The sequence below is a fragment of the Suncus etruscus genome, chromosome 14, assembly GCF_024139225.1.
Source record: "Suncus etruscus isolate mSunEtr1 chromosome 14, mSunEtr1.pri.cur, whole genome shotgun sequence".
NCBI classification, from domain to species: Eukaryota; Metazoa; Chordata; class Mammalia; order Eulipotyphla; family Soricidae; genus Suncus; species Suncus etruscus.
Window position 1 is genome coordinate 81,288,661 of NC_064861.1, and position 10,550 is coordinate 81,299,210.

At 52.9% G+C, this 10,550-nt stretch overlaps 1 protein-coding gene across 1 annotated transcript; it reads left to right on the forward strand.

Moving 5' to 3' along the window:
* The first annotated feature begins 795 nt into the window (after positions 1-795).
* On the forward strand, positions 796-10,318 carry HAUS5 (HAUS augmin like complex subunit 5). Its single transcript, XM_049786697.1, has 19 exons — positions 796-907; positions 1,458-1,520; positions 1,619-1,651; positions 1,767-1,791; positions 2,600-2,705; positions 2,785-2,944; positions 3,765-3,834; positions 4,129-4,211; positions 4,836-4,893; positions 5,231-5,355; positions 5,524-5,587; positions 5,674-5,804; positions 6,000-6,162; positions 6,374-6,454; positions 6,541-6,686; positions 6,943-7,054; positions 7,132-7,264; positions 9,477-9,609; positions 9,706-10,318. The coding sequence occupies exons 1-19, from the start codon at positions 810-812 to the stop codon at positions 9,815-9,817; spliced, it is 1,896 nt and encodes a 631-aa protein (XP_049642654.1). The 5' UTR covers positions 796-809; the 3' UTR covers positions 9,818-10,318.
* The last annotated feature ends 232 nt before the right edge of the window (positions 10,319-10,550 follow it).

Genomic DNA, 10,550 nt, shown 5'->3' on the forward strand with positions numbered 1-10,550 from the left:
AAGAAGGAAGGAAGGAAAGGAAGGAAGGAAGGAAGGAAGGAAGGAAGGAAGGAAGGAAAGAAAAGAAAGAAAGAAAGAAAGAAAGAAGAAAGAAAGAAAGAAAGAAAGAAAGAAAGAAAGAAAGAGAGAGAGAGAGAGAGAGAGAGAGAGAAAGAAAGAAAGAAAGAAAGAAAGAAAGAAAGAAAGAAAGAAAGAAAGAAAGAAAGAAAAGAAAGAAAGAAAGAAAGAAAGAAAGAAAGAAAGAAAGAAAGAAAGAAAGAAAGAAAGAGAGAGAGAAAGAGAAAGAAAGAAAGAGAAAGAAAGGAAGAAGGAAGGAAGGAAGAAAGGAAGGAAGAAATAGAGAGAGAAAGGAAGGAAGGAAAGAAAGGAAGGAAGAAAGGAAGAAAGAGAAAGAAAGGAAGAAGGAAGGAAGGAAGAAAGGAAGGAAGAAATAGAGAGAGAAAGGAAGGAAGGAAAGAAAGAAAGAAAGAAAGAAAGAAAGAAAGAAAGAAAGAAAGAAAGAAAGAGAGAGAGAAAGAGAAAGAAAGAAAGAAAGAAAGAAATGAAAGAAAGAAAGAAAGAAAGAAAGAAAGAAAGAAAGAAAGAAAGAAAGAAAGAAAGAAAGAAAGAAAGAAAGAAAGAAAGAAAGAAAAAGAAAGAAGAAAGAAAGAAAAAGAAAAAGAAAACGAGCCTTGGAGCCGACCCCACCCCTTGCCCTGAAGTCTGCCCGGCGACCGATGGCGTCACTGGCGTCGCGCGCGCTGACGTCACAGGTAGGCGCCGCGCTTGAAAAGATAAAGCGCGGACAGCGTCACCCCAACCCAGGCGCTATGGACTTGGGGACGCTAGCGCGGGAACTGGGGCGCTGGGCGACCGAAGAGATGCGGGTCCCCGCGGCGGCCCGGCCCTCAGAATCGGCGCTGCGCAGGTGAGAGCTGTTCGGCAGTGCCGGAGGCGCACCCCGCGAAGCACCGCGCCCTCTCCGCCCCTGCACCTTGCCGCCCCAGGGAAGAGGGCCCCGAGGACCCCCTCTGAGCCCCCGGGAGGCGTCTCTTCACAGATCGGCCTCGGTGGCTTCACCACGGAGGCCCTCGGGGTCACCCCAACCTCTGAGGCGCCTCTGAGTTAATGAATCCCCTTGAGACTTGCCCTGCAACACTCAGCTGCACCCCAGCCGATGTGGGGTGCTGAGAACGGCTAAAGTCACCACTGGTGCTTGAAGCCTTTGGCGTGGTGACGCCCCCAAAGTAACTGAGAACGTATCTACCCACTTCCCATACGGTAAACGCCAAAGAAAGGGTGCCAAGGAGTGCCTAGCACCCCATATCCAAAAAGAGCACTCCAGAAGGGAAAATTTGCTTTCCCCCAAATAAATAAAGGAGGCCTTTGCTGCTGCTGCTGCTGCTGCCGCCGCCGCCGCCCTGGGAGCAAGGCTCTCTGCACCCTATGTGCAGTCTCCCCCGTTGCTGTCCCCACAGGCTATGTCTGGGCCAGGGAGCTGACATCTGGGCCTACGTCGTGCGACACGTACACAGCCAGGAGTGAGTCTTAATCCGTCCTGCAAGGAGGCGCTGGCAGGGCTTTGTCCTGGAGCAACCCAGTCAGCAAGTCCCTTTCCTCTCTGCTTGCCCCCACTTAGGACTGTCGAGAAGATTCGGGGGAACCTCCTCTGGTAACTTAGTCCTCAAGAGTCCTCACTTCCCCACCCCATCCAGCCCAGTCCCCACTCCCAAACCCCAGCCTCACTCCTCCTCTGTCATCCTCTGACTCTGCCTTCATATCCTCAGGTACGGCCACCAGGACAACTCAAAGGTGAGCAGTAAGGGCCATCAGATTTTCTTTCCTCTTCCACAAAGGCCTTGTAAGGTTCATTTTAAACCCAGGATTGTGCTGGGTGTTGCCAGGAATGATGGGGCCAATCCCAGCCCTTATCCCTGCACTCTGGCAGCTTCTAGGCCAGACAAGAAGAGACCAGATGTGTCGTGGGGTGGGCAGAGCTGAGATGGTGAATGGATGTGGATTGTCGGAATCAAAACTGTTGCCTTGGGGCCAAAGCGATAGCACAGCATCAGGGTGTTTGCCCTGCACAAAGCCGACCTTGAAGGGACCCAAGTTCGATTCCCGGCATCCCATATGGACTCCCAAGTCTTGCAAGAGCAATTTCTGAGCTCAGATCCAGGAGTAACCCCTGAGTGTCACCGGGTGTTAACCCCCCCCAAAAAAAAAAACTGTCACTAGATGATAAGAAAAGGCAGGCAGGTTTAGTGGATATACTAACTCATGTGGGATCCAGTGGGTACAAAGATACAAGTGACATGGGGGAACTTTGAGTAGCCACCAGACTCTAAGAATCAGACTCTTGGATGGAAATGAGGACTGGGACAGAGAGGGGGTGTTAGCACAGAAATGGGGAACAGGCTGGAAAGGTGGAGCAATCTGAGGAGGAAGGATGTGGCTGAGTCCTGATTCTAGTCTTGACTTTAAGGTTTAGAAACTGCTTCAGAAAACCCCTCTAACAGCCCCTAGGACAAGTCACAAGAGAACAGTGGTGCTCCAGGCACATTCAGGGGCGGCTGAGCTTTGGGCTGCCTATGCACTGACCCTGTTCCTGATCCACCAGGCCCGTCGGAAGTCGGAGCTGGAAGCAACTATTGCCCGTCTTCGGGCAGAGATCCAAGAGTTAGACCAGAACTTGGAGATGATGGCACAAGAGACTGAGACTCAGGGTGACCCGCGGGACTGGGCAGGTGGGCAGCAGAGTGGAGGTGAGGGGCTGTACTGACAGCCAGTCTATTCCTCCCACAGATGTGGCTTTGGAGCAGGTGCTACAGAAAACACAAGACACCAAGCTTCGGGCACTTCTCCTCCGTGCCCAGGCAGGGGCTATGCAGAAACGGCAGCAAGTACTCCAAGAGCCCACACAGGAGCTGCAGAATCAACTCAAGCACCTACAGGACATGCAGGGGTGTGTCTCAGGGGATCGGGTACTAGCCTCATAAGGCCAGATCAACAACACACAGTCTCCATAGAAACCCTAGTGCTTTGCTGTGACCCCTCGTGGAGTCCCTGATTTCTGAATGCCCTTTCTTGGGATTTCAGTTCTGGAAGTCCAGAATGTTTTGTTCTTCTCTGCCACTTGCATCCCAGTGCCTAGAAAGCCACCCACAGTCTTTCCTGAATTCCCAGGCTGGGATATGAGCAGTGAATAAGGGCTAGCCCCACCTCTTGCTGTGGACACCTGAAAGAGGTCATATGTGAGTGAAGTAGAATTCTCTGATGAGCATATCCTGAGCAGAGTCATATAGGAAGAACTGTCAGGCCAGGCCAGGCCTGACTCAGTTTTCCATGTAAGAGAAAGCACAAGGGGGGAAGGTCGAAAAAGAGGACAGAGTGCCATGGAGGCATTGGCATTTTCCTCCTGGCCTGGGCTGCTTACAGCTGTGTCACTTTGGACAAATATTTAGCTTCCTTGTGCCTTGGTTTCTAAGATCCTGGGACCAGGGATAGTGTGATTCCTACTTTATAGGTGGCACATGCATGGGAACCCTTCCTTTGTGTCTGAGAATTTTTAGCAGAGCAGTAATGTGTAACATTGCAGTTGTAACAGCACCCTTCACTGCTTCACAAAGAGCAAGCTGCAGGGGCAAAGCCTAGGCCAGTGAGGAGGCTGGTGCACTTATCCAGCCAGAGATGACAGGGGCCAGATTTTGGAGGTAGCTCAGTTGAGCCACAGATCTCTGAACTCCCAGGCCCCTCCTCTAACGGACCTGCACCCTTCTCTTCAGGAAAGCCAAAGTGGACATCACCTTTGGGTCCCTGACCTCACCAACTCTGGGCCTAGAGCCTATGGTTCTGGTAAGAATACTGGGCTAGTGGGCCAGGCGGTGGCGCTAAAGGTAAGGTGCCTGCCTTGCCTGCGCTAGCCTTGGACGGACCGCGGTTCGATCCCCCGGTGTCCCATATGGTCCCCCAAGCCAGGAGCAACTTCTGAGCACATAGCCAGGAGTAACCCCTGAGCGTTACCGGGTGTGGCCCAAAAACCAAAAAAAAAAAAAAAAAAAAAAGAATACTGGGCTATAGGGGAGGGGTGGGAAGTGTAGGGTAAGATTACTTAGATGTCTTCTCTGTTTCTCATCCTCCTCTTCCCAGAATGATGTGCGAACAGCTTGTGCCTTGCGGACTGAATTCCTGCAAAACCTCCTGATTCCTCAAGCCAAGACCAACAGCGCCCAGTGAGTGTCCATACTCCGAAGGCAGACCGCACTTTGCCGGAACCTGGACTTTGGTTTTTGTTTGTTTTGTTTTGTTTTGGGGCATTCCCAGTGGTGCTCAGAACTTACTCCTGGCTCTGTGCTCAGTATCACTTCTGATGGGTTTGGGGTTTCATTTTGGATACCAAAGATCTAACCCTTATCAGCTGTGTGCAAGGCCTACTCTTTTTACAATCTCTCCAATCTGGAATCTGGGTTTTGATCCTGGACACTAAGCCTCTAGGCTGTCAGCCTCAGGACTTGCCTTCCAGCACCCGCTGGGCTGAGAAGAGAAAGTAAGGCACACGTTCATCACAGACAGTGCCACTGAGCTCACTAAAGTGTTGGGAACATCTGTGGCATGCTGTGTGCCCCCCTCCCCATCCCTTGAGCTCACCAGCCTGTGAGGTGAGCAAAGGAAGGTTGATTGTGCTCCAGGCCATCGCTCATCTGAAGGTCCCCAGAGAGTTGGTATGAAGTGTGGTGGGAACAGTTGGACCTGGTTTTCTGATCTGTAAAGTGAGCTGTGAGCATCCCTGCCTCGTGGGGCAGTACTGATTACTGGCCTGTCTGTAACATTCTGTGTCCCCCTCCTGCTACCCACAGAACCCATCAGGATGACCACTTTGGAATTTCTTACCAGCAATGGCTCAGCTCAGTGGAGGTGAGGGACTCTTGGGAAAGGCAACACACTCTGGCCTCTCTTTTTTTTTTTTTTTATAAATGTATTTTATTCAATTTTTGGTTTTTGGGCCACACCCAGTGGTGCTTAGGGGTTACTCTTGGTTCAGCGCTCAGCAGTCATTTCTGGCAGTGCTCTGGCAACCATATGGGATGCCAGGATTAAACCCAAATCGGCCTCATGCAAGGCAAATGCCTCCCCACTCTGCTATCACTCAAGCCCGACTAGCCCCTAACTCTTGATCCCTACCGCAACCCTGTGGCTCCCCTGTGTGCAGCCTGACCCATCCTATTCTGACTTCACCCCTCCCTGCCACCAGACACTGCTGACAAAGCACCCACCAGGCCACATCCTGGCTGCCTTGTCGCACCTGGCAGCAGAACGAGAAGCAGAGATTCGAGCCCTCTGCAGTCCAACAGGGCCCAAGGATGCAGAGAAAGACAGGTATGGATGGAATGGGAAGGTTGGGGTCAACAACCAGGTCTGGGTGTGATAGCTGAGAAGTGGGTCTGAATATGAGTGACAGTACGGCAGGGGGCACTTTATTGGCTGCCTCCAAGGACCCTGCCAAGGGGTCAGGGCGCCTCCCTCAGCAGTTCTGCCCCACGTCAGGTCCCAGGTAACAGAGAAGGCTGATTCCAGCGAGGCCCTGTCATCGACAATGCATCTCATCCAGGTGAACCCCAGGCCCCCAATCCAGAACCTAATCTGTCCTCTCACCCCCAAAACCATGCCATCCTGATTTTATTCTCCCTGCACTAGGAGGGCTGGAGGGATGTGGGTACACTGGTCTCCCAGCGGGGACCCCTCCTAAAGGAGCAGCAGATTCTGACCAGGCGCCTCCAGGACCTAATAGAAGAGGCAGAGAGAACAAACCTGGGGTCCACTGACAGGTGAGGGTTGCCATGGGCAGAAGTCTTTGGACCATCTCCCTCCCAGGACTCGGGTGATGAAGCTGTCTCTGTGGTCTCTCCCCCCCCCACTCCCCATCCTCCTCTCCTGGTGTGCCTCCCTGTGTCTGTGTCTCCTCGTGCGTCCTTGCACTGCTGAGCCCCTTCCTCTTGGCTTTCTTGTGCACATACCCCCAGGCAGGCAATGATGCTGGGACTTCAACGCTGTGGCCTATGGGCAGAGCTCAAGGCCCTTCGGGCCAAGGTCCAGGAGCTGGAGGAGGCAGCTGAGCAGCGGCAGTTTCAGCTGCGGGAGCTCCAGGCCAAGCAGCACCGGATCCTGTCCTGGCGCCAGCTAATGGTGAGCTGGGGAAATGAAATGGCCAGGCCCAGAAGAGGGCCAGAGGGAGATTGGGAGCCCATCAGTCCAGACCTGAGCCTCCTGAGAAGGACAGGTCTGTTGAGGGAGGGCCCCGGGGTGAAACTGCATGAACAGAGCCTATGCAATGGGGTGGTCCAGGCTGGTCCTGCGAGGCAGGGAAGCCCATCCACTTGGTCTCCCCACTGCCCAGAAAGAGACTCAGACCCAGGTCTGCCTGCTCATCAAGAGCAACTCGACCAGCAAGAAGGTCCTGTGCCAGAGCCCCACAAAGGTGAGAGGAAAATGGGGTGAAGCTTGGGAAGGGCCCAGTCTCCTGGTGATGGGGCTGGAGCCTCAGGAGCCCTTTCTGCACCCCAGGTGCTGAGTCTGGTTCAGAAGAAACTGGTGCCCACGTCTGAGATGGTGGCTCCGCAAAGCCAGGAGCTGTTTCGCTGTCTGGAGAAGGAAGCCCAGCTCCTGCCCCACCTGCAGCTGGGCTCCTGGCTGTGCCACGGTCCTGAGGGGTGAGGCTCAGCTGTGCCCCAGCCTTATGATGACATCACTTCCTGGGCCCCTTCTAAAAAAGAACCTCTGCGATCACACGCACACGTACACATCTAGGCTGCACACTCCCATGCATACATATACACACATGCACTCACATCCAGGCCCTGAACCTCACCCTCAGTTCCAGTGGCCCCCAGGCCCCTGTCTAAGCTCAGCCCATATCAGCCTCAGAGCCTTCCTCTGCTGCCCCTCCCACCCGACCTTTTTCCATAGGTTGCTGGCCCTGCCCACCTTCCTGCTGTCCATCCACCAGCTGCATCCCGCCTCCCCAAGGGGCTCCAGCCTCCTAGTGCTGAGCCACTTGCTAGGGCTGCCCTCTGGGAAGGTGAGTGCCAGTCCCCTAGAACCAGTCCTTTTGTCCCTCTGCCAACCCCCTCTGACCGGCCCTTTCCTGGCCTCTAGGCACCAGAGCTGCTCCTTCCAGCAGTTGCTTCACTGCGCCAGGACCTCCTCTTCATCCAGGACCAGCAGAGTCTCCGGGCTTGGGGCCTGCACCACATGAAGACTAGCTTGCCGCCAGGACCTTCTGCCCAGGGTATGTCTGCCCCCTTCTGTATCCTACTCCCCTGAACTTAACCTTAACCCTACCTGACCTGCAACCCCACAATTCTTGACTGCAACCTCCAGAAGAAAGCACGAGTCTGATCACACACACAGAGCCTGCTGGGTACAGGGAACTTGCTAGCTGCCCACATAGCCAAGCTCAGGCTGTGAGTCAAGGCAGGGTGCTGCACGCCTGTGCTCCTCACGCCAAGGCTCACTGCCTAGCAATTCTAGCACACTCTCATCACCATTTGGTAGTATTAATGATAACTAAAAGTTGACATTAAAGGCCAGAGAATTGGGGCCGGAGAGGTAGTATGGAGGTAGGGCCTTTGCCTTGCATTCAGAAGGACGGTGGTTCAAATCCCAGCATCCCAGTTGGTCCCCCAAGCCTGCCAGGAGCTATTTCTGAGCATAGAGCCAGGAGGAACCTCTGAGCGCTGCGGGGTGGAACCCAAAAAAAAAGGCCAGAGAATTATGCAGCTGATAAAACACATGTCTTGCTCACAGCCAACCTGGGTTCAATCCCCCGCATCCTGTATATAATTCCCTAAGCTTGCCAGAAGTAAACCCTGAGCACCCCTGGGTGTGGTCCAAAACAATCAGAAAATTTGAGTGGTTGTATATCAGGTAGGGTACTTCCTTGAACACAGCTGACCTGGGTTCAATCTCTAGCATCCCTTTTGTCCCTAGCACCACCAGGAGTAAGCCCTGAGCACTGCCAGGTATGCCTCCAACCTCCCAAAATTAAACAACAAAAAAATAGTTGGCATTAAAATTGAAGTTCAGCTCCCTGGATTCTCTTCTCAGCCCTCCTTCCTTGCTGTGTGACTCTGTGCCTCAAGTTTCCCCCTCAGTGCAGTATACATTGTCATAAGACCTCCCAGAATGTCTGGGAACTCAGATCCCCCAGGTTACCCCAACATGCTGGAGGCCTGCAGCAAAGACTGTTTCCCACCTGACTGAAGGGGTCTATCTGTAATGTTCTCTTCTGCCCTCACACAGAGGTAGGGGCTAATGAGATCCAAGTTTCTGGAGAGGAAACTCAGAAAAATCCTGCCTTTCTGGAGTCTCTAGACAAGCACCTGGGGCCTTGCCAACATGATTCAGGGAGGAGTAAAGTGAGAATCATCCAGCCTTCGGGCTTTCCCAGTGGGTAGAGCAGAGTTGAAGGATAACTGAATGGAGAAGTGATTGCTGAGATGTGAATTGAGGTGCCAGAGGTGCTGCAGGAAGAGACCATTTGCAGGCCTTTGAGTTTAGGGCTCCCTGTCTCCTACCTGGGCAAAGGGCAGTTGAAGGAACTGCCCTCCTCACAGACATTGGACCCTACCGGAGAGCCATAGCAAAACTGATCCCCTTCTCAACAGATGCTTCTGGGGTTCTTACTTCCCACCCTTAGGAAGTGACCCCCACCCTCTTCAGCTAGGTGCTAGGACCAGGCACTACCCTTCATTCCTCTCTCTTCCTGGCCCCCTCACCTGGAGCGTGTCCAGAAGCCCTGTGGGTCTCTTCTCCAGAGTTCCAATTCTGTAGGTCCCTTCATCCGTCAAAGTTCCAGTTCCCCATGTCTCCCAAGTTTGAGGCTCAGAAAATCCCTGTACACACACACACACACACACACACACACACACACACACACACACACACTCATGCCTGAGGTCAGGTGACAAGAGTAGGACAATCAGACTTCAGGTCACACTGCTTACCTGACCATATCCCTGTCACCATCCTCTGGGAAAAGCCACTGGAGTGCAGAATACTAGGAAGGGCAGTTCAGGGAAGGTATACAGCCAAGCTCGAGAGGTGATGGGTTTCTGACCCAGTGCAGTATCAGTGGCCGCTAGGAATAGGCGGAGGAATGTGGGCTCTTTCTGTGGCAGTGGGGAGCCCCAGGCCCCAGTGAAGGAAAGGGTCAGGGTTAGGTATCAGGAAGCCTGCTCAGCAACAGAGATAAAGGGATGACTTGGTAAGGGGAAAGGAGTTGTAGGGGTGCCCATAGAAATGCACCCCTCTCTCCACACAAGCAGTCAGAGAGAAGGAAGAAGGCAACCGAGATGAGGTTTGAAGGGGGTGCAGTTTTCCCTACGAGGAAGGCCTAGGAGACGGGAGAGGGGAAGTGAATTGGGAGCCTCTGAGACAATCAGCTCCAGAGAGCGGGGAATCATTGCTGCTGCCACACCCTTGATTCCATTTTCCCACAGAGCTACTGCAGACACAAGCATCCCAGGAGGAGCAGCAGAAGGAGAGTCTGGGGCACACCCTGAAGCAGATGGAGGTCCTGCTGAAGCAAGCGGTGGAGCGAATCCCTGAGCTGAAGAGAGCTGTGGAAGACTGGTGAGGAGGCTGATGGTGGGGTCTGGGGTGAGCTGGTGGAACAGGCTGTGGTGTTGGGATGTCACGCCTGACCTCTGATCCCATTATTTTCCCTAGGTGGGAGCAGCCAGGTCAAGTCGCCCTCTCCGGGGAGCTCTGCCATGGCCTGTCCCTGTCACAGTGGCAGCTTCGCTGGGCCCAGGCCCAGGGCACTCAGCAGGCACTGTGAAAAAGAAGGGGTGCCCTGGGCTCCATCCCAGGACGCCCTGAAGTGCCTCTTAGGACAAAGTACTAGACCACCTGCTCTAAACACCAGTGTCAGGCACTGGCAGATAAGTCAGCAAAGACCCCCGCTGTGGAGAGGATGGGGTTGCAGAAGGCACAGCTCCCACTGTGACAGAGAGGAATCCCTGTGGGTGTCTGGAGGCTGGTGTCTAAGATTAACTTGCTTCTAGTTGGCTTCGATCTTCTTACTTCGAAATCTGAGCCCTCAGGAAATAAGCAAATTACCCCCATTTTGTCTTTATACATATATCTCAGTAGCACTTCATATCCCCAGTCTGGACTGGTTCCTTCTGAGATACGAGTATGTAGGTCAACCTAAGAGACAAGGGAACTTTGTCTACAAAGTTTTGTAGAGCACTGGAAATGAATGTTGAGTATGACCCAGCACCTTCGAGCTGTGCTTCTTAGGTCTGTGCATTTCAGTGTAATAAATGTTTCCTCAGTACACAGTGTATGTTCATATTTATAGAATAACATTTGAATTTTACTAAATACATGCCACATTTCCTTCCACTCGAGTTCTGTGACTCTCCTAGATTCTCACTAAAACCACAGACTATCTCAGCATGTGCCTTGCCCACCATAGTTTAGTGTACAGGCTTCGTGTATATTTTCATATCTGGAATGGCTGGTTACCCTCTTGCCCTTATTTTCCATGTTTCCCTCCCTCTCCTTGT

Excerpts from the sequence above, each read along its gene's own strand:
- HAUS5 (XM_049786697.1), top strand. The coding sequence starts at position 810 with ATGGACTTGGGGACGCTAGCGCGGGAACTGGGGCGCTGGGCGACCGAA. Across the intron at positions 908-1,457 it reads TCAGAATCGGCGCTGCGCAG|GCTATGTCTGGGCCAGGGAG; the intron begins GTGAGAGCTGTT and ends CTGTCCCCACAG. Across the intron at positions 7,265-9,476 it reads GCCAGGACCTTCTGCCCAGG|AGCTACTGCAGACACAAGCA; the intron begins GTATGTCTGCCC and ends ATTTTCCCACAG.